The sequence below is a fragment of the Neodiprion lecontei genome, chromosome 4 (genome assembly GCF_021901455.1).
Source record: "Neodiprion lecontei isolate iyNeoLeco1 chromosome 4, iyNeoLeco1.1, whole genome shotgun sequence".
Classification (NCBI taxonomy): domain Eukaryota; kingdom Metazoa; phylum Arthropoda; class Insecta; order Hymenoptera; family Diprionidae; genus Neodiprion; species Neodiprion lecontei.
The window spans coordinates 1,786,227-1,813,988 of NC_060263.1; the positions used below are offsets into that span (position 1 = coordinate 1,786,227).

Consider the following 27,762-nt stretch of genomic DNA (forward strand, 5'->3'; position numbering starts at 1 on the left):
AATTTACATTATACAAGACGTATCTACGTACCAGCAACGTTACACGTCATCAAATATTACCTACTCCTTTCCTCCTTAGCGCGATTGATTGGATTTTTCGCATATATATACACGTGATGCCTCGCGAACATGCATATTATAAATACATTAGACGGTCATTTTCTTCCCTTTTCTTTCTCGCGGTATTGTCAGACAGTTGTATATTTTCGCACCTCGAATCAATTCTTCTTCGTCGCATTTTCGGCTGTCCGTTCTGTGATCATGACTGAGGATAAAAGAAATGAACAAACAGGTAAATTGAACCGAAAAAACAAACTAACTTTTCTACCGTTTACACAACAGAGGATAATACGTGGAAAGATATGAGAATTAACGTACCGCGGCAAAAGAATAGTAGATAACCAAAAAAAAAAAACAAAAAATAATACGAGACTAGGTCTTGAGACTCGATTGAAATTGTACAGTCTGAGACCGCGGATATGTACAGACATAATGCTTAAGGTGTGTATTATTAATTTTCTAATTTCATTTGCCGAATTATACGAAAGATGTTAATGCGAATGAGAAAATCCGCACCGCATTATGTATGAATTAAGTGATCGCTAGGTATGGTATATAGGTATGTGCATACCTTGCTTGTATGTATATATATATATATTGTGTGTGTGTGTGTGTGTGTGTGTGTATTCCGTCTATATGCCCTGGATAATATTATTCGGTAGCATTGATTTAGTAATTTGCGAAATAACAGCGCCTCGATCGTCGAGAGAAGAGACGATTAGATTAGGCGTTTGATACAAAGGGGGAAAACGTTACCAGGCATAACCTCCCCCTCCGTCCGCCTCTCGTCGCCCACATCCGCGAGGCTGTCCCGAAGGAATAACAGGACGAATTTCGCTCTCACGAAATGCCTTCAATAAAAAATCCCCGCCCATGAAAAGAAGAGGGCGAATAGACATAAGGAAGAGGTGGAATAAAACTGCACAAGATCAGTCGATGTACGCGTAGGGAGCGAAAGGAATCCAGTTAAAGAAGGAAGAGGGAAAAATACGCCGGGAAAACCTTATGGAAACGCTCGGAAAATCCTGTATATATATATATAGGTAAATATTTTCTTACAAAATGTAGACCGGGTGGTATCGCGGCATACGTTTGAGGAACAACGATAAGGGGGATGAAATAGAGGGAAAAGGTTGGGGAGGGGGGAGGGGGGGGGGGAGGGGGGTCGAAAGCGAGAGAAATAAAGAAACGAAATCAGTATAGAAGAAAAAGAAATCGCGGCTTTTCTTGACAAAGAATTTCCATCGATCGTTTTCCATATACAGGTATTTGAATATTGTGGCCCTCCGCACTGGCTTACGGTACCGTGCCATGCGAATTCAACATTTCGTTTGGCTGGTGTCAATTCAACCACCGGGGGTAACAATACTCCGCGTATAAATCCGACGTATAGTTATACGATCCTGGAATATCACGCCCCCCGACGGCCCTGCATGTTCATTCAACTTGACCCTGTAGTAAAAGAAATCTGGGGGTGAGCAAATTTTTTTTTTTTTTTGAAATTTATATTATATTACAATATATATTGGGATATCGAGTGAAAGAATCATCGAAGCGATGATTAAAAATTAATCTATAGGTATTTGCATAGAACGGTAATATCTTCTTTTTTTTTCATTGGTGCATTTCAGTATTTTACCATCCCTTGAATTTTCCCGTTCCCTAGTTTCTTGGAATTCGAATTGAATTTTAACCGAATACATAGTCAACAAGCTGAACGATTTAGGTCTTAGTAACTTCTTAGAACAGGGAAAATGTCGGTGAAAACTAGGTTCTGAGGTCTTGATAAAACTGAAATTTTTTTTTCCAAAAATTTTACGGCCACCTTGATTGCAAATTTCATTCATCAATCGTTTGAAATTCTGTGAAAATGAGATTTTGGCTCGTCGCGGTAGGCGACGATTCAAAGTTTTCGCAAACCTGCGGTGATTCTCTCGATTCCCACGTTGATCAAACTATAAACTGCGTGGCGAGATGACAAGGATAGAAGTCGAGACGGTTTTGCAAATCGGGAGTTTGCGTTACAGCCGCACCTGTCAATCGCTCTCTCAAGTCTCCCGTAGGAACTGCAGGGTTTATAAAGCCGCCAACAGGTACAGGGAGCTTGCGGCTGCTCTGTGCTTGCAGGGCACCAACACACGCGTCGTCGAAGGCGAGCCGGAGAGCCGGAGAGAGAGAGAGAGAGAGAGAGAGAGAGAGAGAGAGAGAGAGTTCGGCTCGATGCTGATCGCTGCTCGACCTGGCTGGCGCCCTGGGGTGGCTCTGGGGGTTGGTTGGGGCGGTTTTCGGCGGCCGGGTGCTCGACGGCCGGGCGAGCTTCGGGGGCGGAGAGGCGGGGAGGCCGAGAGGCGGCCGGGCGCGCTGCGCAACCCCCACCCGGAGCTCCGGGACGCCGACGTCGTTGTCGAGCACCCCACGCGCCCAGCCGAACGACGTCCTCAGTGCCCGGCCACCGGAGCTGCGAAAACCCGCCCGAGTTTTCCCGCAGCAAACGCAGTCGCGCCTCCGACGCGGAGGGTAAATAGATCGGGATAATGAGCCGGTGATTACGCCGCGTTTCATCCGCAGCCAGATACGAATTTTGCGGATACCGATTTTAACATTTCACATTTCTATTATATTCATACTCGCACGCGTACGCTAAAATTTATTATTTTTTTTTTTCTATCGCAGTTGTATCGTATCGCTGCATCTACTGAAATTCGCTGCGGGAACGAAGACTGGTCGGATATATTGGCATCTTTTTATTTGTTTATTTTCGATATTGTTATTATTGTTACATTATCACGAGGTAGTTTCTTCGGATCTATTTATTCAAAATTCACCGAGTGTCTACCGCGGACTGATTTACCCAGCCGAATATTGGACATGTAAGTTGCAACGAAAAATGCCTACTACTATCCCATGTATCGTCTGTATATTCAACCCCCTCGTCGTTCACCGTTGGACAACTCGTAAACGAGTTATTGTAGTCCGTTTAACGGTATAGCGAGAAAGGTAGCCACCTTTCTTCAAATTTTTTGAACTCTCTACTTCTCTCTCTCTCTCTCTCTCTCTCTTTCACCCCGAGCCGATACCTGTGACATAATTTTTTTGTAAACACCCCGCAACCGATATTATCAGTCTCTTCGTTTCCCCTCGTAACCGACGCGTACAACGCACTTACACCTGGACAGGTTATATTTAACCCAATCAATGTCCCAGATCGCGGATTATAGGCGATGTAGGAAGTTTGTGAGGCTCCGTCGCTGCACGAATTCGAATTACAATAAACATGTTAATTTCCCCCGTTCGTACCCTCAAGGAGAATTTTCTAATTTTAAAAACCGGCGAGGAGGGGACGCTTCCAAATTGAAAACATCCCCCGGCCGGTTTGAGGTTAAAACTACCCGCGTTGTGCATCCATCCCCCCCTCAGACACGCATCGCTGCCCTGAACGACGACGAGGGGAAAACGTCAGCGCGCGTCGCGACGCCTCGACTCGACTCGACTCGAGTCTCAAACTCCCCGGGCACTCAAAGTCCAGGCAGTTTGGTTCAGGGTACCATCTTCTCTCTCTCTACCTCTCTCTCTCTCTCCACCTACAACGGATCCGGGGGTGATCCGGGGCATGACGAAGGTTGTGCGCGGTCAGGAACCCGACGCGCCAATTTCTCCGGCATTGCAGCGAGGGACGATTGCTATTGGACCCCGTGATCGGTGCTCGTATTTAAGTGCAGCTGCATCGCTTGAATTAAGGGGCGAATCACTCGTTACGAATAATTAGACAGACGCCGAAGGACGGGAGATATCGAAGATGATCCGGTTTATGACTCCGTTCCGTCTTATATTGCATTCCCTGCACTTCTTCACCATCTAAGTGAAGAAAAGAGAAAACTATTCCACAACTTGGAATTCTCGTTGATCGTTCGAATCTTCATATCTTCGATCGAAATCGCGAGATGTACGGAATTTTTAATCAAATATTGTATTTATTTATCGAAAAAAATTTTTTTTTACACTTTCGGACAGCAAAAATATAGTTTTCGCCAACAATTTTGTATTATAGAATCAGTTTTCACAAAAAAAGAACACCAATTACATTTTTCTGTATATTACGTTTCACTGTTCAGAAACTGAATTTTTCTTAACACAAAATACGTGTAAATAAATAATTATTGTCGTTATTCTTACGAATCTGTAAGATCTCCTATTTCGAACCGCTGTAAACACAAGTATCAGTGATCCCCTCATTTTGGGAGGGATCACGGTTGACACCCATTTTGGAAATGGAGTGGGGAAGCCGGCGCCCCACTCCAAACTCAAAATCGAGATCCAGTGGTGGAGAAGTTAACCCGATCTCGCTCTCTTAACCCCGGGACGTCAACTCAACCGGTTGAAGGAAAATACTCCAGCGAGGCCCTGGAGGACTGACAACCCGAAACGAGACGATCATCGACTCGGCGGACTCCCGTCATCGCTAGAAACCTCCGGTCCCGGGGAGAGAGCCACCGAGGGACTGACCATACCGACGATTAATACGATAAGTCGAATCCAATCCAAAAATAGCTGAATTTTTAACATATTTTGTGACGTCTCGTCAAAGTTGAGAAAAATCGACCGCCAATTCTTTACAATCTGTTTTGAGATGATACGAATGGATGGGATGTGTGTGTATGTGTGTATGTGTGGTATTTATTGTTAATCCATGAGAAATTTCCAAAAAAGTAAAATTCTACAAATTAGTATAATCGCTTGTTATATGATACGAATGGATGAATGTGTGTGCGTATGTGTGGCAGTTATTGTTAATAACTGAAATGGAAAGAAAGTAAAATTCTACAAATTGGTATTAATTGTTAATAAATAAAAAGAAAGAAAATAAAGTCCTACAAATCTCTGAAAAATAGGTAATTCTGTAATGTTCCTGAAAAATATAAAAACACGCGGTATGTGCCTTTTTTTTTTTTTTTTTTTTTGTGATAGCGAAAAATGAACAATCGAACAAACGAATGCAGTGAAAGAAAATAGAAATCAGGTAACTAGAAATGCTCTTGTTAAATCGTTTTTTTTTTTTCTTTTTTACTCGTTTTAAAGCGGCTAAAAGCCGGCCGTCGCCGCTAATTGAATCGTTGCGCTTTGCGGCGGCGGTCGACTCGATTATGCTGATTAGTTTGTTCCAACCGTTCTGCAAATTGACGTAAAATAAGTATCCGTACGTTTATACGACTGGCCGCACCGTCGAGAGACAATGCAGCGAATCGTTGATGCGCGTGATTTTAAACACGATTCCGCAGGCTAAGAACCGCTTTTTTAATACGACCTGGAAAAAAATTTGCACAATCTATGGAATGTTTATTATTGAACGATCTATCGATCCATCATCGACGATCAAACGATTCCTCCAATTTTCCAACGGATTCAAACAACGCGACTGTATCATCTAACAGATATCGGGGAAATTATCCTCCGAGAGACTGTAATACGCGGATAAGAACGGAGCAGATCTCCCGTTTTCACCATATATAGCCGCTCGCAATGCGCTGCTCCAGTTACACGACTCTGCGTTATTCGACCCACGCTGCAAAATTCTCCCTCCAAACTGCAGACTCGAGTCCTGCAGCTATCTCTCGGACAATCGAATCCCTGTGATCCCTTTAACACGGCACAATTTTTGCCACTGTATGCTTTCATTTTATTTCCAACACGGTTTGTTCGGTTTGCAACCCGAAACCTACGGAAACTGCTATCGTCGCTTTTGAAAAAAAGTTCAACAATACCGCTTTTTGTAAAGTGCACGCAGGACGAGAGTTTTGTTTTTGTTTTTTTTTTATCTTATCGCTTTACGGGATCTGGTATCGATTTTACTCCGTGTCATATACTTATGTATGTCACTTCGGAAAGTAGTAATAACGAAATGACACCGCAGTAATAACGATAATGCAGAGTTTACTTGAAATCAATATTTGCTTCTTGCCTACTAGACATCTTCAGACAGGTGTATACCACCCACAACTCGGTGTATCGGGGTGTTTCAGGAGAAAATACTATGCGGTTTTCCATCGTTGCACCTCGTAAAAAGTTATTGTTTTGGTTAAAAGAAAGGTTCTGTCAAAATATGAGCGTTCTACGTTACGCGAAAGATCGCGTTCGTTTGATTTTTCACTCTTTTTCACTTTTTTATTTTCTGAATTTGTCAAGAAACACGTTGTAGCACTTTAATTATTATTTCTCTTTCCTGACATTTGTACATTCAATTCAAAGATCACGATCCACAACACAGCGATAAATCACAACCGGGAATCTTATTCTCCTAAATCAAAAGTTCGTATTAAATTATAACTATTCTACGAGATTGAACTAATGAAATGAAAAAATCGTCAGATACAGTTCTCAAACATCAACTAGAGACATAATATTACAATTGCGAGTCTTCTTTGCGACATAAATTGATGTTATGATTGATGTAAGCGATAAAAAAAAAAAAAAAATGTTACTCACGATTCTTAATAAATTTTTTTTTTTTTCCAAATGTACAATAGCGAAAAATCAACTGAGTGCGATCTTCCGCATAACGTAAAACGGTCATCTCTTGCCAGAACCTTTCTTCCAATTTAAAAAAAGTTTTCAAGTACCACGATGGAAAATCGCAAATTATTTTTTTCTGAAACGCCCGACAGTCCATTTTTGTACTATAAGCATTTTTACCTGTAAGACAAACATTTTGCCGCACTGTAAAAAGTGAAACATTTTCAATTCATGTCCTAAGCATCGCGTTTACAGGCATATATGTTACACGGATAAGCGAAGGTGTATGTAGGGACACGGATTCATGCTTCGGAACGTTTCTCCTGACGCGTTCGTCGATATTCAAAGTGTTCGGGTGCCTTGAAACCCGGCCCGTAGCGCGTCTTCGCTGCTAGGATAATTTCGCGAAGGATTTTCACCGGGCGTTATCAATTATTGCCGAGCCGCCGCAACGCCTTTAGCCAGGCTAAACCGCCGCCCCTTCCGACCGGAAGTGCGGACTGCCCTTAACTCCGCCGGGATTACCTTCGACTCTGAGCTTTAAATTTTCCACCAAAAGCGCGAAAATTAGCGAACAAGCGGTGAGGAAATTTTTTTTGTAAGATGGGGATCCGTTCGGCAGATTTTTTTTTTTATTATTTTTCCCATCGCTGCCGCAACACGTTTGCTGCAATTTTTCGAAGAGCAACGTGCAGGCATTTTACCAACTTCACGTCGTTGCGGTTTCAAACTTTGTCGGCAGACTCCGCCGGGATTGGAATCTGGGATTTCGAGTCTTCGGTATCGAGGATTCGTGATGCTCCAGACGAACTTCGGGAGCCGGTGAACAAAGTCAAGTGAAGAAATAGTACATTATGTAACAAGGGAACAAAGTTGACTTTTATTACTGTCTTACATATAAGACTTTATTTCCGACTCAACTTTGGCCGCGATATTTATTTGAAAATTGGGACTTTTAAATTGGCCTTATATTTCCCAAAAATGCGTTTTAGGAAAAAATATTTCTTATACTGAACTGAAAATGCAGAATAATGACAAAAAAATGGATGTCACTTTAATGGATTCTATGACTGAAAGGGTTAATGGATAATCGTGCAAAGAGCTTGATACAACAGTCGAATAAACACCCCGCGAGTTACTTTCGTGAGAATTATTTTTCTCTCCCAAAAACGCCGAGGAAAAATTTGTAATTATAAGCGCTCGAACTTTTCCCGCGGATTGCTGCGCCTCGAGGAATCCCTGTAATTTCATACACGTTCATGGCTATATCCACGCATAGTTAAGAAAAAGCAGCCGTTTGAATCGGAGAAAAAAAATTTCAGGCCGCAATACCATTTCGGTTAGGTATTATTTTCAGTAAAAATATGTTCTTCTTCCATGTTTATTTTACCATTTCTTTCACCTGTCGCCACGCAGTCTCCGAATAAATATCGAATCTTACGTTAATAATATTTAAAACAGTATCGATCACAGTTAACGATAAAATTTATCGTTAAATTTTACAATTTTTGCTTTTATTGCCAATGCGATTGAAATATTAGAAAAAACAAAAACTCGATCGATTAACATTTTCCTGCATCAACGGCAGTAAAAAATCGTTTCCTTGTAAAGTAGAAACGACACGATACGCAGATGAAATCGCATTCGGATCGTTTTAAAAACGTGAAAATCAAGGCGCCGAAATAATTATATACATGTAGGTTATACGTAAAGAATCGATGTTGCAGGGTAAAATTCTCGTACTAGTTTGTTCGTCGTAACTCGCCGACGTCTGCAGTTTTCCGAGACGTCGACGTTCCGTTCCGTCTGCTGATTTTTATTTTTATTTTTTTATTTTTTTTTTTTTATCCTACCACTTTTGTTCTCCCCTCCTTTTCACTCCCTCTTTTACTTTCTCCGCTTCTCTCCGCTCGCACCAGCCGGCCAAGAAAAAAAAAAAGAAAAAGACAAAAACAAGCAAAAAAACAACCCCGGGTTCTAGGCAGGTCCGTATCGAGTGAGGGTCGAATCTGTCTATACGTAATATTTTTTCAGCGAAACGTGCGCACGAAGACTAGCGTGAAAAATTCTCACTTTTCTCGCCTTGTTCCGCGGGGAATCAGCGAGGTGAAAAGGTTGAGCGAAAAAGTTTTTCGCGACGTTTGAAAACGGCAAATTGAGACGCGGGCGTGCAAAAATAGAAGGAGAGATATCGCGGGGGCGGGGAAAAACCGATGCACACAACTCGAGATGTCGTCGTCACGATTCTCCTGCAGCTTCGGCAACCCAGGGAACAGAAGTAAGAAATTTGTTTGCAGGGATCAGGCGAGACGGATGGCGGTGATTTCGTCCAATCGTCACAGCAGCGCCGCCTCTGATCGTTTTATTTGCAATACCAGTCAGTCTCGCAGTTTACGGGCGATTTTAGATGCTCGTCGATATCGGAACGAAATCTTTCATCTAGGCGGGACATTTTTCACTTTTGCCAAATCTCGGTCACGCCGATTTTCGAACACTTTTATACCTCGGGCCCGACTGCCGGATTACTTATCACTGAAATTGAACCCAAGTTACAATTGTAAAGTTTTACGGTTGTAGTTTAGAATTTTTTACACTGTATTTTCAATGCAATTGCGTTAAGAGCGTACCGAAGTCTCACCGAAAAATTACTCGAGTGAAAATTTTCGACTACGTCGCACCGGAATAACAACGAAATCTAAAAGATTTCTTTCTAAATTCATACTTACGACTGAAATCACACTTGTAAATTTACTGAAACTAAATAATGCGGAAGCATATTTTATTTAAAAAAAAACAACTTATTTGTGATATATTCGTGATACGAAAGTGGATTTTCCGAGTCTGATTTGGTAAAACCGCAGTGAAAAAATTTCACAAGCGCATCAAAGAATTGAGTGGAATTTCAGCGATTGCCTGGAATATCACTCTGATATCACTGATTTCAGGATCCACTGAAAAAACACTCTAACGACACGTTGGGATCGTATTTTCTGGGGGTGGGGGATGAAAAAAATGACGAGGGGATGCACCGGGATCACGGAAGTGTGAAAATATCGGTTTAAATTGAGGTTTTTATACGGATAATAAGTCCCGATCAATCCTGTCTCACACGCTCGGCTCGGCACATTATACCTATAATTGGAAAAAAAAGGTTTAAAATCACTTTTTGCCAGTCGGTTATGTCTACACCCCGTATATCCACTTAAATCGTAATCCTTCTTTGAAGGCCGGCTTAGCGTATACTCGCCGAGGTTCCGCGGCTATCGGGTAGCGGTAAATTTAAGTTCGGCTTAAATTTTAAGTGGAATCTCCAGGTGAATCGAGTCCCCGTTCGGGGAGAGCTTTTTAATTCTCAAGTTTCCCCCCTTGTATCCACACAGTCCTCAAACGCGAGCGTCTCTCTCACTTTAGCGGGCAAAGCCTTACTTGAAAGCATTATTAAATCTCCTTACGCATACTCATCGTACAGACATACGTACATGTGTGCGAAAATTCGATATAATTAATCAGAGACATCCCGTCGATCTGTCAGTTTTATGAAAAGAATATCCAGCAACAAAAAGTCCCTGCAATTATAAACCAGATAATTTATTCCTGGTTCCTTTTTCAAATTGGGGGTCAAGTTTTCATACTTCGGTTCGTTACTGTTTACGAAACAATTTCACCTCGGCATGTTTCGTTACAATAACATTACTAACTTGAACCTAAGTTTTTCAAATCTCAACTTTGTCAACAATTCCAATCTCCTGCAGCTAATTGCAGTTGCACTAAATTATTGCATTACACGTGTATCGTCTTACTCGCGATATTGAGAAAAAAATAACAATAAAACATCCCGACGCTCCGTTCAACTTATTTCTTTTCCTGTGCATTTTAGCGAGTAGAGGCTGATAAATTTTCACTTCTTGACCGGAACGAGGATAGCTAGGTTATACGAGCGAGGCAGGAAGGGCAGGCAGTCAGTCCTGCCTGTAGAAATAAAACGTTTGCTAAAAGTCGGGAAGAATATGACCCTGCGATTCTGCTCCCTGTATAAGGATTGTAGGGATTTTATTTGTTCGCGAAACGAGCCCTGCGGTCCGCTCGCTCCTTACGGAGGAATAACCTTCCTCGCGGATATGCCTCTGTATATATGTATACACTTATCCTACAACTTTTACGCTCTGCTGACTTTGTAAGGAATTACCAACGCACACAAACACACACACACACACACACGTACGTACGTACTTACATCTATATCATATTATATTTCATTCACCGCGGTTTATACGACCGTCATAGCCATGGCCATAGCCACGGCCGGTCATAGCGATTAAAAGCCGAGCAGCTCGTCAACGCGCAGAGCTTGAGAACTTTTTATATCCTGCGTTTATATTGACGCACACACAGACGCTTTTCGTACCGAGTTAAGTGAGCTGCGGTGAGGTTTTGCAATCAAGCATAGCTGTCCTCGGTTCATCGAATTATTCAAACTTTCAAAAGCACACTCCGGCGGTCGAGTCGGCGATTTGTCTTCTTTTTTCCCTACCCACCCAGCAAGCTCAGCCTGTATAATTGTCGGAATTTATTTCATGCAGGTAAACTCCAGCCTTTTGTGCTTTAATCCAGCGGTGAATCGTCTGGAGGGTGAAAAATCGAAGTAAAAAAGAATGTAAAAAAGAGAGAATGAAAAAAAAATAAAATAAAAAAACAAAAAAATAACGGGAGACCAAAAAAGCTCCCTTAATTCACACGCGTATATGTATACATAGCCGTCCGCGAAACTGATTGTGAGCCAGAGAACAGGAATACCATTAACCAATCAAGCGGTCCGGATCTCAAATTCGAGGCGGGAACAAAGCGCCTACAGATCTTTGCTCTCCTTTGAACGTCTTTGAAATTTTCCGGTTCATCATCATCTCGCGTGAAACGATATACATATATATATATATATATGTATGTATATGTATAACGTGAAACTTTACCTTTCAAATCACGATAAATTCATACAAGTCGTTGGTTTTTTCAAATTTCGCAGTTTCATTTTCATAAAATTAATTAACTCTTGCCTTATATTATATATATTAGGGTGGTTCAAAAAAATTAACTCCTTTTTTTTTTTCAACGTCACACCTTCAATAGTTGCAGGAAGAGGAAAGAAGATCCCTGCCCTTCGTGTTAATTTTTAGTGGTTCCTGAATGCTATTTTTCATTTTCCATTTGATCAAGACGCGAAAATAAGTTTGCTTTCATTCCGAATGTTGTAATTCAGTAACGAGGCAATGTACATAAATTTCCGTTCCGTTTCCGGTACCTGTTTTTGTAGGGAATTGAATAGTGTACAAGAAAGGTTTCTTGGAATTTTTTTGTAACTCAACTCTTTCAAAAGTTATTCAAGGTTAAGGTTGAAATTTTGTGAACATTCACCTTTTTTCGAGTTTAACAGCGTAAATGCTAGACTTATCACAGAATATTGTAGTTTTTCTTTATAACACATTGCAACCGCTATAAAATCGTGTCATTCAATTAATTGTCGACTCGGGCAATTTTATTTTTTTATGATTACAAATAATAATACGTAATATATGTAATTCTTCTTTAAAAGCATCTTTTCTTAGCAAAAAATGAATTTGCTCGAGCTGAAAATTATTTGAATGAAGCGATTTCATATAGTTTGAAATGCTTTACAAAAAAAAGAAACAATATTTTGCGACAAGTCTAATGTTTTCGCTGTCGATCTCGAAAAGAGGTGATTTTTCACATAATTTCAACTTTAACCTTGAATAACTTTTGAAAGAGTTGAGTTATCAAAAAATTATAAGAAAAAAACTTTATCGTAGAGCATTCAATACCCTATAGAAACATGTACCAGATATTTATGTACATGGCTTCGTTACTGAGCTGAAACATTCGGAATGAAAGTAAAATTATTTTCGCGTGTTGATTAATTGAAAAATGAAAAATGACGTTCAGGAACGACTAACCGTTAAGATTAAAGGCTGAAATTTTAGCAGGCATCTTAATGCCTCTCCTGAACTCGTTGTACCGAAGGTGTGACGTTGAAAATAAAAAAAAAAAAAAAAACCCCCGTCGATTTTTCGAACCACCCTAATACACGGTACACGTATACGATAACTCGACGACTGTAGGGCACCACGGTGAAAATGCCTGGTACATTTTTGGCATCGATCGGTGACCGCGGCTGCACAGCTGTGTGCGCACCTTATAAATATGTATAGAGTATAAGTATATAGCTACTTTCTTCCGTCCGTAAAAAGAGCGCTGCGACCTGAGGGAAGAGACCCTGTTTCCTTATTTCGTTGAGAAAGAGGGCAGCGGCAATGTGATTAAGAGTTAAAGTGTTATTCTCCGTCGTCGGGGCCTCGGTGTCTTTCCTTCTCGTCAAAAGGGGCGCCCAGCGATCCCGACCAAATCTCTCCTTCGTCTTCATCTCAATACCTGCAACTTCCTCGCCCCTCATCGCCACGGTTATATTCGGCTCTTCTTTTGTCTAATGAAAACTCCCGGAGAATGATATTTATTATTATCATTATTATTTTTGTTATTGTCATTCTCTCACTGCGATGCAATATTAACGCGCGGGCGAAAATCTCATATTCCAGCTTTGAATACCTCTCTCGCTCTCTCGTCTCGAATCCTCAGTCAGATTGATGCACAATGTGATTGGTTTGTAATTGCAAACTCGAGTCTCTTAACGAAATCCAGAACTCCATTTCAAACCGTAATTGTCAAGGGGTGAAAAAAAACAAAAGTTTCACAATTGCGTAATTGTAATCATTGGCCGAAGAGTTGAGGGGGAAAAATGACAACGGTTGGGGCGTAGAGAAGCTGCCTTAATTCAGAACCCATCTCAGGCTCTACGACATATTCATGTTTCCACTTCGGAGCGGCTTATCTTAATGTTTATGTACCAACAGCATCAAAGTTCCTGTTATAGCCGAAGCAACGGCGGCCGTTCAAGTTGACCATTAAGGTGGACTGGCGCCTCTGGATAGACGATGATACCGCAAGGTTATAACGAGAACACCCTAGGTACCGGTTACATGAAGGATCTTACATCAGCATCAGCGTCGGATCAATTAGTGCCGGTGCATAAACGAGAGCTTGCAGCTTGCATCGAGGAGAAGAAGAAAGAAGGAAGAAGAAGGAGAATAATAATTGCGAAGAATAGAGAGAAACACTACGGAGGTGAAGTTGAAAACGAATTAGTGATTAAAGATCTACTGGATATACATTTTTAACAAAAATTCAGTCTCGTCGACAATATTTGAATACTTTGTGAATAGGTAAAAATTAGTAAATAACTCAGTTTGATTAATAATAATGCCCAAAAGTTACGAATAAATTGTTTGGACGAAACATTATTTAACGAATTTTTAGGGAATGTTTTTTTTCTGGCATGTGAAATGAGTTCGTTGATTTTTCTGAATACTTATGAATTTTAAAAGAATTTTCTCATTGTTATAAAATATCCGTTTTCTAAGAATTAAAAATTTTGCAATATGAAGAAATGATACCTAAAAACATTGTGCATTATAATCACAAAGTTTCCGGGGCATTGAACGAATAGTTTCGTAAACACAGGCTTGGCAAAATTTTCGAAAACGAAAATTTCAAAATCATGAGCAAATTCTTTAAAAACTCATGTGTATTCAGAAAAATCAACGAACTCATTTTACATGACGAAAAAAAACATTCCCTACAAATTTGTTCAGCAATGTTGTTTTTTTTTTTTAACAATTTGTTGATCACTTTTGGGCATTATTATTATTCAAATTTAATTTTCTCACCTCACACTATTGTGGTTGATTTTTTTCGATTTTTATCTTATCACAAATTATTAAAAATTGTCAACGAGACTTACTTTGAGTTCAAAACGTGTAGCCGGCACATCCTTAATTCGTTCTAATTTCTCTTCTGCGGACGATTACCGCGTTAATCGTTAATTGTTAATTGTTGCATCGGTGATGTTGACTGGTCCGAATAAACCTCGACGTGACTAATACACGCGCTCTGAATTCTCATGCATTAGGTGGAAGGCATAAATTCCGTTTCGCGAAGCGTTCCGAACGCCGTCTGACTCTAACGATCCTGAACTACTGCAGCTGGAGGTTCGCTCCGCGCGTTGACTCGTACTACTTTAAAAGGATGCTGATCGATGCTGATCCGCCGGTGCAGCTCGTCCGCAAAGCATCAGCCGCAGCTTTTCTAAATGACGCAAGTTTTCTAGTTCATGAGAAGAAGTTATCGCGCGGCTGTGCGCTTATACCGCGTATATTTTATATCGAATTCCGAGCTTTGCCTGGATGAGTGAAAATTTTGGGAAAGTCGCTTTTTCGCTACCTCTTCTCGATGTGCTGCGAGGATGAGGGAACGTCCGTTGATCGGAGCAGAATCCTATTCGAGGAACGGCTATATGTACAGGGGATCGGAAGCTGAAGCTGTTTGTCCGTTCGTTTGGTTGACATGGAAATTTTATAGATATCTTGACGCACCCGGCACCCTCTTACACGGCTTTCTTCATCTTTTGAACTCCGCCGATACAGAAGTAGATACTCTCCGCGTTCGCCAATCCCCGGGAAATTGGATATTATGGTGGGACGGAGATATAAGTGTCTAGATATATGCGTGTTGTGCTTTTTTCGTCATCCCAGTTTCTCCTTCCTGCTTACATCGCTTCAACTTCTCCTTGGTTTCTCCCCTCGTCGCGATGTATTGGGAGAAAATCGCTCGTGCCGGTGTGGGGATAAATCGGTTTGTCCGTCTTTGAACACCACATGTACCTGCAACGAATCGTGCATTCGTATCTACAAATTCCGTCGTCGCAAGACGGGATCTCTTTGAACCGCTAGCCTTTTAAAAACGGGCTTCCCGGGTCCGAGGACAGTTGAAAGGGAAAGAAAGAGAAGAAAAAATATATGCATGTATAAAAAAATTCCAGGAAATCATTTTTCTCCGAGAATCGTGGAAAGCTTTCATGGATCGCTGTGGATGGTCATTAGCTCGAATTAATCTCTTGTTAAGGTCTGTATTGTGCCGGTTACCTCCGCATAGGCGCCCGGAGTCGGAAAAAGCAGCGCAAGAACTAGTCCGATAACCGTGAGTAAGTACCTACACACCGGGTCCTGCAGGTTCGGCCGCTGTCGCACGTAACGTAGGTGTACAATGTGCCAAAGAGCCTCTCATATCTCCACCACCCTCGGCATTGTCTTCCACCCTATCTGATATCCCTTTTACGCTCGCTCGCTGTACAATGTCAGCCGGGTTCCACCCCCTGTGAAGATAGGCAAACCTATAAACAGTTGCTCATTGAATCCGCGCAGGTTCCACCCTCTCGAATTGAGCGTATTGTCTTTTACCGCGTCGCCGTACACGCCTCATATTTACTGTAATTACAACCCAAACGAAACCAAGAACCATATAAGCCACACTATGTACTCTCATCCAAGACGCAATTACTCACTGATCAGGACAATGAGTCGGCATGCCGGGAGGACTCATTAATTTCTCATCACTCTCTCGTGCAGCCTCGTGTCACGCAACACGTCCTGTGATATTTCCGTTATTATACCGCAGCGTCATTTTCTACGATATTCTGTTGATTTCGAGGCGCGTTTTTTTCTAGATTTTACAATTCCTCCAACAGAGGCTTTCGTCCTTCTGCGGACATGATTGAAATAAGTTTTGAAAAAAAAAGTCTGCACTTACGTCATTCCCGAGAGTAAATTGCCACCGCGGTAGTTCCAATTCTCTGTACAAGATGCCACTTAATTGAGTCTGTTGTAAATTCATGGGGGTCTAAAATGAATTAGCCAGATTCAACCGCAAAAGTTTGTTGAATGAAACGAGATGTGCCGGTTGGATCAAACAGATGGGTTGACTTTGGTCTTATTGTTAGTAATTTATTTTATAACTCGATATACGCATACTTGTTATGCAAGTCGTACGGCTGCGTTGCATGCGGTTACTAATTGTGGAGTGAAAGCAATTTACGTCTGATTGGATTGAGACTCATTAGCGTTACATGCTTTCGAGGCAATTACGACGTTTCTATGGATGAAATTGAAGAATTTTGAGGAAAAATATTATTCACTCGACTCTTGGTACAAGGGAACATAATCCGGGTTTCCGATTCAATTTTCAGGGTGAAGGGGGATGTTGGTGCGCTGGCAGTTGCTGCTCACAGCCGCTACCGCGGCTGTCGTCGTTACCAAGGCGTCGGCGGTATCCGCTAGTCCTTCGACTTCGTCCTCAACTATCGCAAGCTCGACGAGTTGCCGTCCATCCGAATATCTCTGCGACACGGGGCAGTGCGTTGCGCAAGACAAATTCTGCGACGGGGAAGATGATTGCGGCGACAAGTCGGACGAGCCTAGATACTGTTCTCGTGAGTTTGCCACGCAAGGTGTAATGTAATCGCCCGTGTAAAGTCGGATGAAATTGTTGTAATTTTTGGTGGTTTGCATTTCGCAGTCTTAACTCGCTCTGCAGCGAGCAGCGAGCGGTTGGGTTTTAAATTAAAAATTACTCCCCACCTTCCCTGCAACATTGTGTACAACCTGCTGCAGACTCGCGTATTCTATCAATATTCCGTATTAATTCACCAAGTTTTCCAACTCGTTAAAAGTATCGCCAAGAAACACCCCACGGGAGCTCTCTTGAGTTTTAAAGGGTTCGCGTGTTTCGAAAGTCGTGAAAGAATTAAAAAGTAACTAGCGCAAAAGCTTATTATATGTGTGTATATATATATACATATATATATAGAGAGAGACGCGTATAAAGTTGTACAGCGAGTTTGAAGGCAGGCCGAGTTTGGGGACGAGGTTCGAATTTACGACGGTCGAGTTACGTTCGAGTGCAAGCTGCACCCGGCGACATTATAAACCAATAAATTACGTACCGAAATCGAAGGGCGCGTAATTTTCATTCCAGCCTGCAACCGGACCCTCTTCGGCGATGTGGGCCGTACTTACGTAGTCGAAGTTCGCCGACCGCGGGAGGACCGGTTGCCATTTTTGTGCAACTTGAACTTCACCGCGGCCGGAGGCGATTTGGGGGATCTTGTCCAGGTGAGGAACGACAATGGTCGATAGTCACGCAACGCCGGATGCCGGGCCCATTCCCGTATCAATTATCTTGTAATTTCCGGTCCAGCTCACCTTTGACACCTTCACCGTCGGCCGCTTCCTCTCCTTCACCTCCGAGGGATGCCCCGATGGCTACATGACCATACGAGAAATCGGACGACCACCGACCGGCGGTCAATGGTGCGGCAGCGCCTGGGGCTACACGGTATACTACAGCGAGACGCCATCCATCAATCTCACCCTCTTCCTGTCCCGCCTCTCTGAGCAGGTGAGCCCGCGCCCTCTTTTTGCCCGCTTTTCATCGTCCGGAACACTTCGGAGCCACGGAATTAGCCCCTGATGACGGAAGCTTTTTTCATTCATCTCGAACCTTCGCTTTCTCCGGTTCTCACCAGGAAAGCACCCCGAGGTGTACCCCGTGGATTTTTTTCATTCCGCGATATGTTGTACAAGTACCTCAAAAAACATTGGTCGCCTATTCTTATTCACGTTCCAATTCAGCCGTAGAAGGTGTGAAATTGGTGAAAACCATCCCTAAAATTTACTCCTAAAGATCGATTTTTTTTTCACCAAACCAATTCGATTTTCATCTCTGTCAACACATGATGAAATACGCGCAGTGTTTTTGCCGTTTTTACCCTCAGAGGCTACATCCGTTATTTTTATTATTATTATTATTATTAATTTTTTTTTTTTTTGTTTTCAAGGCAAACTTGAGGGGTTGTTTTTACCCCATGAACGGCCAAATTGGCTCGTTAAAAAAGTACGTGTCTAGTGTATTTCGATGGAGTAGAACATGTCACAGACCGACAAGGAAGGTATCCCAGGTCAATATCTCGATTTGGTTTTTTTTTGTAATATGCTACGAAAGACTAAAAACTGAGCGACAAGTACGTTATTTTTCATTATCCACCATTAAACATTTTAAGGGAGTGAAAACGACCCTTTGGTAAAACATTTCAGCGTTACTTTTATCGAAGAAATTCCACCGTTGTTGGGTACCCATCTTTGGTGGTCGTCCACTGTAACGTATTACAAAAGAAATCAAATCGAAGAGGTCGATCCGGGATATCTTCCCTGTAAGGAAAATCGATGATGTATACCTGAGGTACTGCCGTCGTCAGCTTCCGCCGCGATAATTTATCGAGGAACGTTTGAGACCTTATCTCGGAACTTGACCATTTAAAAAATTCCACAGGGCGTCGGCTACAACTTCGACTTCAAGCTGTCTTACAAGTTCCTGCGCCGCAGCGAGGCGCACCTCCGATACGGCAACAGCACCATGGCGACGTGGAGAGGAGAGCTGGTAAACGGGACCTACTGTGACCGGATCTTGACCCGGTGCGACACCCGGGCTTGCCGCCTCCAGTCCCCGAACTACCCGGGTGTCTACCCCAGGAACGTGACCTGCTACTACAGGGTGGAGCAGATGCGAGCGCCGCCGGGTCACCGGGCGCTTCTAGCAGTCAGCCAGCGAAACAGCCATAAAATCCACATCAAGGATCAAATTGTCAAATACGATAGGAGCCAGCGGATATTAAGGTGTGTAACGTTCATTCCATTCCCGCTGTTGCCCGTCCCGCTCTACTCGTAAATCCTACACCGGAAAATAAGTTACCCAGTTCTCTCGAGCCTCCGAGTGAGCGCGAATACCTGTCTGCACTGTGCATCATGCACAGGATTTTATGTCGCATAAAAACCTATAGCAAAGCTACAGAGTCTGCATACCCCGCCGCTTCGTCCTTGCGTCCAATCAGCGCAGGACCGTCTTCGCAAAATCCCTCCGACCCTATAATTCGCCGTATTTTGTCCAACTCGGCTTTTCTTCTATTCATCCGCACTCTCACGGCACCCGTGGACTCTCATCGACGACCATTTTCCAGGGTCTGGGACCAGTGCAACGTCGTTCAGGACTACCTCACCGTCTACGACGGTGGCTCGACTTCTGACAGGGTGCTGGTCCGCCTTTGCGGAGGCGATGCCGTTCCCGATATTGTCAGTAGCCACAACACGATGCTCCTAGAGTTTCACACGTCGCCTTACGACAACCCCTTTCATCCGGTTCCGCTCAGCTTTCTTCCCGGGTTCGAACTGGAAGTGCAGGTATAATTTAATACTAGTTTCACTACAGTGGAAGGAAATTGTTTTATGGATGTGTACAAAGTCTCCTCATCTTCCTTTTTCGCATCGACATCGACAGGTTCTGTTCGTCGACGAAAAGTCCCGCAGCTTCGTCAAGGAGAACAACAACTGCGACTTCTACATCTCGGGATACGAAAGCTCGTCGGGTATTTTGGAAAACCCGAGGCACTCTCTAGCCCCCAATACCACTTGTCGGTATTATTTTCAGGGCAAAGCCAACGAAATCGTCTGGATATCATTTGTCAAGTATTACGCCGCAAGCTCCGATCCTGCCGCTAACCTCGACACCGCTACCGAGTGCAACACGAGGCTACAGATATGGGACGGAGCTTATCCGTCGGACAAACAATCGGCCCCAAAGGTGATTACTATTCACTCGTTCACCTAATCCGTCAATGGATTACTTTCGTGGACAAAGTTAAATGTAATACACGTGTAACCCGATCATCGCGAAAGTCCTCAAACAATAACATTCAAAACGAATACAACTTGTACAGACCTACAATTGGCATCAATTTTCAGAACATCTCACTGATGGGTGAATTCTGTAAGGACGACATACCGCGTCTCTGCGATCACAGCCTTCTGCGGAACAGCAGCCGTCAGACACGTCCCTGCAAGCTGTCCGAGAGCTACGTATCCACGGGAAAGGATCTGACCCTGGAGCACATCCTGCGTCAAGGAAGCGCGTTGTACCCGATAAGTTTCGTGCTACGTTACGAGTTCGTTCACTCAAGTGGTTCGACGGGTGGTGTTCCAATGCAGGAGACGATGTCGTGCGACGAGGTCTTCCGCTCCTCGCGCGTCCCAAGGTCCGGGAAGTTCGCCTCCCCGAAGAGCGTCTTCTTCTACGGACGGGGTGGCGCTCAAAACCTGAGCTGCACCTACCGCTTCGAGGCGGACCAGGAGCAGCGTGTCCAGCTGACCTTGGGCCCTGCGTCCTTCGGGGACCGGACGCAGTGCGTCTCGTCTACGGACCCACTGGTGGGTCGTTGGGGCTGCGATTACCGATCATCCCAGGGGGCGGTCGCGGAAATCTCGGTATCCGAGTACCCGTGGCCGGGGGTAAGATTGATGCGGGACTGTCTCTGCTCCAACACGAGCGGCGCGGTGAGCTTGCGGCCGCTCACAGCGGCGGTGGTGGAGGTGCGGTTCCGCGTCACGGGAATGAACATCACCCAGGACTACCGGAACTTCTTTTTCGAGGGACGGTACCAGTTCCTAGAGGCTACGGAGGCCGCCGAAACCGGGTGCACATCGCGGCTCGAGGAGCGACGGCTACGCGGTACCAGCGGCGAGATCTCCCTATCTAATCCGCTGCCCCCCAGGACTCCCCTGCTCCCGGGCTCCGGTCCACCCGCGGAGGAACCACCTCTCGCAAACGACGACGTCGCCACCGCCTCCCAGTGCGTAAACGAGCCTTGGCTCATCGAGCCCGAGGACTCGCAGATGAACTTCCTGTACCTCAGAACCGCGGGTTTCGGCATCAGCACCGAGACCGTATCCCAGTGCGCGACGCTGAACAGGATCGTCGTTTACTCGGCCGCCGACACGCGACGGAGAAACGTCATCTGCCCCGAGGGTGGACCCGAAGGACTTAAAACCGTTGACTTCTTTTCCGACGGGTGGAACGCCAGCCTTTCCAATCGCTCGGCGCTCATTACGCCTCACGCCCGGAGCTTCGTCGTCGAGTTTCTGCAGCATGAACCCGGATACTACGCCGTCACTTGGATGGCCATTTCGAAGCGAGCCTCCCTAGCCCTCGCCGCTGGTTCTGCCTTCGCCATTTCACCGATTCACGACTGTCTCTACAGGTAGGACTGGATTGTTTTTAAAGATGGTGCTTTTCAACACCCACCCCCTCCCATCGGGAGGTGGTGGGACCCTTTTTACCCAACCGCTTGGAAAAAGTTTTTCACGATCGCGTTGCAATTTCTCGCTAATAGTCCACCTTTATGACCGCCTATAATTCGGCACTGAAACAACGAGTTCGAGTGACATTATTGTTATTATACCTATGGACCCGCGGGTATTCCCTTCTAGATGAGACTGCCTCCGCTCAAACTACCCCAGATACGATAAACTTCAACTTTATATATTTACTGCATTGCTCGTCGGTAGAGAAAAAGAGATAGACAAAGGGGAGAGGGAGGGATTTGCCGGCTTCGATGGCTTTGTTCTACGGTGATGTGTACAGTTTGTTCAATAAACTTTTCCGTGCGGGGTGATCCTGATCAGCCGTGGTAAATTGGGGTCCCCACAATTAGTTACGGCTTAAGGGAAACATGGCGGAAACGAATTTTCTGCCTGTCGACATTCGACAGTATATCCTTGAGTTTGTGTTTGTTTTGAAATTTACGAGTCACACCGCTTTCCGTAAAATTTATCCTGTATTACGACGTACTTGTGGACGAATTTCAAAAATAACAAGAGTTGAATCAAACTATTTTATCAAACTCATTAAAATTTTCTCAATATTCTCGGCTTTTGCACCAAAAAACAAAAACGAGATTTGAAATCTAATAACCAAGATCTAGTTATTTCTTTTCCAACGGAATCAATTGTGCTTACCAATTTCTATATGCAAAGCTTATCAATTGCTAATTATCAGAAAAACTAAGATCACTTTCGTATAGCCTGAAACTTGATTCGAATACGAAATTTTTTTTCCATTAGTCCAAGTTGAATCCAACTCGTACCGATCCCCTGATAAGTTGGACAAGGTCGACGATAAAAAGCGTTACGTTTTATCGATCCCACTTTATATTTACACATTGTGTGTGTAGTTATATACCGTAAGTATCTACGTGATACAAAAACATCTGCAAAACGAAATTGTAACAAATTATTTGAGCCAGCTCAATGCACGCATCCGTAAATCCGGGCATCAAACTTGATAGCGTATCTTTTTCTTGTACCTTTTTTTTGCGTCTAGACTGTTATATATCTTAATCCGATGATCCGAATCTACCGACTTTTCCACCCTGGTAAACCGATTTCAGTCGACGTTCAAATTCTCCGCCGAAAAATCGTTATTTATCGTCCGCATGATTTTGTCATTTCGCTCTTTGTACAATTTGCCATCCGGAGAAAATCCCTCGCCTTTCTTTCTCTCTCGATTTAATTTGTGATATTTTTTTCGGCAAGCGATTCTCGTTCACTAGAAATAATTATACGAATAGAGAAGAATTACAGTAACAAGTACTTGCAGATTTTTTGTCAGTTGATTGATTCGATTTGGGACGGGGTTGAAATTTCGAGTTTGGAATAGTTCCGAAAGCGCCAAATTCAGAACTTCAACCCCGCCCCTTCAATTTCTAACGCAGTAACCGAGACTAGAAATTCATCAGCGATAAATTGTAAGAATTAAACGGTTATTTTCCAGATGCCCGGAGATCCAGGCGTGCATAAACGTCGCGCTTTGGTGCGACGGAGTCCGTCACTGTCCGTCAGGCTTCGACGAGGAGGAGGGCAACTGCTCTTATCGTTTCGGTGTTACGCTGCTGTACGTCGCAATCGGGGCGGGGGCGTTGGGGATATTTGCAATTTTGTTGCTGGCGACGGGGTGCCTGAAGTACTGCCTGTACCGTCACAGGGCGAGGAAGAAGAAAAAGAACGTTGCTATAAACGTGAACAACCTGCACGTGAATCACACCCACCCGAACAACGGCATGACGGGAAGCAGACTGAGCAACCGTTATCTAGCAACGCCCCAAGAGATGTTCCTCGACAATTACGGCAAGGACAGTATTTGTTGACAGCAGGTTATATCGAACGTCGAGACCACCGTGTGATCGTTGAGGTTTCTACTTTCTTTTTTATACCGCGAACACAAATTATACAATGATGAATGTGTAATTGCACCGCGTTCGCCCGATAATTCACTGGATGCAGGTGCGGGCTGCCGGTGATATAGGATAATAAAATTGTAAACTCGTAGGATATTTCCTAATGTAATGATAACATAGTAACTATTATACATATAGGTACCTTATACACTCTGTAATTAAACATACTCGAATGATGTATAATTTAACGATGCTCATCACGATTCGTTGTACGCGATTTCATTCGTGCGCCGCGGTTCAGCCTCGGCTGTTTCCGGTTCGTTTCAAATCGTTATTTCCGGCTCATCAAGGCGGTGGATGGAAAGGGGGAATCTAGGGCTATGACGATAAACGGTAAAGTGGTTTCGCAATTTACCGAGATCAGGCAAAGCTGAACATTAGAACTGTACGGAATGATCAAGATCGATGATTTCATTTCCAATAAATGTCAATGAGAAACAATAATTTTACGGTTTCCCTAAACAATGTTTCCAATTTGCAAGAAATCTACTTCTGCAGGTTTTTCAATAACTACTTTACTTACTAAGACGTAAAAAAATCCAGCGCAACGCGATTATTTCTTTGCAGGTATATCATACTGACGATCGTCACCCGCAACGTTTCACAAAAAAAAAAAAAAAATAACTCTTCTCATGTATTAATTATTAGTAAAACGGGTACTCAGTGAAACAAGAATTTTTCCGCACAGTCGTCGAAAGGTCTTCTCCTATTTTCCATCCAGCCTCTCGATTATTATCGACAAAATTTACCGACGAAAAATTACTTGAATCAAAGAGGAGCTAAAACTAGAATCACATAGAGAAAAAAAAAACATACCGACAAACGGACGACACGTGCCAAATAATAAAAAAAACCAAAACTGCTAGTGAATTAAAATTACAACAATAACAGCCAGTAAATTATTGTAAACAATTACGTCTGATAAGAAAGACACAAAATAACATCCAATCATAACAATAAGTACCAGGACGTCATACTGTATACAATGTTTTAACTATAGTATTAACGTCGTCATCATCATTATTATTATTATTGTTATTATTGTTATTATTATACGTAAAGAATCGCACGGCTACTACGCAACAGCAGATGATCATACGGCGGTTTTCAATATCAGAGATTGCTTCTTGTCAGTGTTTCATTCGATTTCATTTTTCCAACAAATTCATTCGTAATTAATTATTCTAATTTCTTTTCTCAGTTATTGTCAAGGTAATCGCACGAAGTTTATTCGTCAAACTACTCTGCGATGTTGTTTCGAGTAATCCGGACATTGACGCCACCGTATAATGACAAAGAATATAGGTAAATATCTGTCCGTAAGCTGTGATAGATATAAGCGTATCAACAATCTGAATAAAAAACAATAAAATAGAAAAGAGAAACGAAAAGGAAAAAGAAAAAGAAGAGAAAAGAGAACCAACAATGGAGAGTTATACAAATAAATACAATAATCATAACCCAAGTATCGATTCGTCATGCGAGCAAAAGTGTAATTGCATGATAGGACACATCTTTATATTACATAAACACAGTTTGAAATCGAAAATTATTTTGACACGAGCTTAACGATCGATATAAACTTATTATATGTATATATTATTTATTATTATTATTATATATATATATTATATACATATACACATATTTACCGATGATATTGAAAACCGCATTACTTAAACAATGCTTTACGTATTTCGGGTAAAGTGAAAGGTGAAATATCCAGCTGGTTTCCGTCCGATCCGACATTCTTTGGAACCCATTCTTTTATCCCTCGCCCCTATAGATTCATTGTATTTTAATTTCTTCCCTTTTTCGAATAATTCTCCACTTTTTAATTATCGTAAAATTGCGGGGCAAACGGAACGAGGACCGGACAAGAGATGGCTGCAAAAACTGCTGCACCCTGCACGATATAGATGCTGGAAATCGAACTCGAGTAATAGCAGTGAGTAGTAAATTCGCGTTCATTCGCTAAGTGGCTCGGAATGTTGAACATGGAAATACTCGATTGAAGTATATAAAAAGAGTGGGTACTTAAAAAAAAGTATGAACGAGTCTTCCGGTAATAACGGAAAAATTTTCTCGAAAAATATGTAATATATAATAAAGGCGGACCCCGTGGATTATTAGTATTATTATTATTATCATCGCTTCCGAGACGATAGAAATGGATGTCCATGCAACCGCGATGAGATGCACCAATTTCATAATGGTGCACTTAAAATATGGTTAAAAGATAATTTAATGGGGATATCAATTTTTAAATTACAATTCGGAAGGATTATGTAACCGTAACACCTGAAAACGCAATCGTTCGAACACTTGGTTGGGATCACGAATATGCATGAGTGTATATATGTATATTTTATATGTATAGTAATAGCCTGGCAGAGATCGATGATACGATAATGAAATGCTCCCGTGATTAACGAAGTGTGTGAATGCCCACTGATCACAATTGTAAATAGTAACGATAACAGTAATATTAATGTTAAATTAGTCGAAGGAAAAAGTAACGCAGTGGCGATAATACGTTTTAGTTGCTTACGTGCATATACATAATTATACGTGATATACATACTATATATAATACATAGGTATATTTAATAAATGAATGTAGGAGTATCGTATAAGGTATTGCGATGAATAATATACATATAGGAAAATTGTCTGTTTCCGTTATCATTCGCATTTGGTATTAATTAGCAAAACAAAGTTTTCATTGTAGGTGCTTCTAATTTTGGGCGTATAATTATTTCGATACGTTTAATTGCATTCTAACAATAAGCCAAGGTGAATTTCCTACGTGAGACGATACGGTGTGTTTCGTAAACTTTGCGTTATAGACTATATAAAAGGAAGATGACTTTCTTATTATTTTCACGAAATTTATCGAGTATATTGAATATAGGTATAGTGCTGCATATAAATATTGTAAACTAATATGCTCATCTTCGGTATTAGATGTATACGAGAGATTTTTTTTGCGGGATTTTATGTTTTACATTCGGTGTGTATGACTTAAATGTCGCTCGGTTTAAGTAAGGATTGCGAAAATACACAAACTAGGGATAGCGAATCAAATTTTCTAGCTCATCATCTGCCCGTCAGTCGTCAGAATTGTTTGCATATAAAAGACATAGAATATAAATTGAGGGGAATAGATGAAAAAATCGCGTAGATACTATCTAGATAAACGGTGAGTAATCTTTCATACATACAATTGATCGATACTTCAACCGTGGCTGCAACGACACTTGTACTACGAAATATAATAATATTATTATCTGGCGAGCTGAGAGAATGCGAATTGAAAGGGAAGAATTATATCTGTATTTAACTCCAGGATGGAGGGTGCACTGCGATTTACAACAGTGCACGTTACTATTAAAAGGTGTATGTGTATAATATAGTGTGTTTAAAAGAGATAGACGACACGGCGACGGCTCACTTACATTTACAATTAGATAAGCTCGATACGTATAAATATAATAAATATATATATACATATATATATATTAGGGTGGTCCTCGTTTAGGGTGCTATCGAATTTCTTCCGGGCCGCCCCTCAAATCGACTCCAAATAATTCGAAAACCATTCCTGAAGTATTTCAGATTTTTATCTCAACTTTAAAACTGACTGCCTGTTTCATTTAGAAGGTGGTAATTCGGTTGGTTTGTCTGTTATGACGATGTTAATTTTTTATCGAATAATAGCGTCAATGCTAACAAAAATTTTGCACTTACAGATTTTTTTTTACATTTTTACTCTGACAATAAAATTTATACTGAGAATGTGGCGGAAAATCCGCTCTGTTTCTTACAGGCACGGGATAGAGTTGGGATAAAAATTTTTAAAAATTGAGGAATTGTTTTTGAATTATTTGAAGTAGATTTGGAGCACGGCCAGCGATAAATTCGTCAACGCACTAATGAAGGACTACCCTTACGTATATGATATACGCAGAGAGGTGTGAAACTTGAATCAAAGGGGCCTTGATTCAACGACATTTCTATTGAAGAATAAGCACATAATACATACCTAACATAATATATGTTGCATAATATTGTAATCTTGTGTTTATAATTTTAATAAAATATTACCAAGTTGA

The 27,762-nt window shown here is 42.2% G+C and overlaps 1 protein-coding gene across 2 annotated transcripts; it reads left to right on the forward strand.

The window, feature by feature from the left end:
* The first annotated feature begins 2,519 nt into the window (after positions 1-2,519).
* Positions 2,520-27,762, forward strand: LOC107225796. Of its 2 annotated transcripts, none has more exons than XM_046737126.1 (9): positions 2,520-2,930; positions 16,715-16,957; positions 17,482-17,639; positions 17,725-17,925; positions 18,856-19,199; positions 19,541-19,760; positions 19,858-20,160; positions 20,322-21,613; positions 23,185-27,762. In XM_046737126.1, exons 2-9 carry the CDS (start codon positions 16,726-16,728, stop codon positions 23,555-23,557), a joined length of 3,123 nt encoding a protein of 1,040 aa, XP_046593082.1. In that variant the 5' UTR covers positions 2,520-2,930; positions 16,715-16,725; the 3' UTR covers positions 23,558-27,762. The 2 variants fall into 2 exon arrangements, with proteins under 2 accessions (XP_046593082.1, XP_015521865.1); XM_015666379.2 differs by having other exon boundaries at positions 17,503-17,639.

What these genes read in the sequence shown, in the direction of transcription:
- LOC107225796 (XM_046737126.1), top strand. Translation starts at nt 16,726, where the DNA reads ATGTTGGTGCGCTGGCAGTTGCTGCTCACAGCCGCTACCGCGGCTGTC. An exon ending in TGTCCCGCCTCTCTGAGCAG is followed by an intron (nt 17,926 to 18,855) that starts GTGAGCCCGCGC and finishes AAAATTCCACAG; the next exon opens with GGCGTCGGCTACAACTTCGA. An exon ending in AGGAGCCAGCGGATATTAAG is followed by an intron (nt 19,200 to 19,540) that starts GTGTGTAACGTT and finishes ACCATTTTCCAG; the next exon opens with GGTCTGGGACCAGTGCAACG.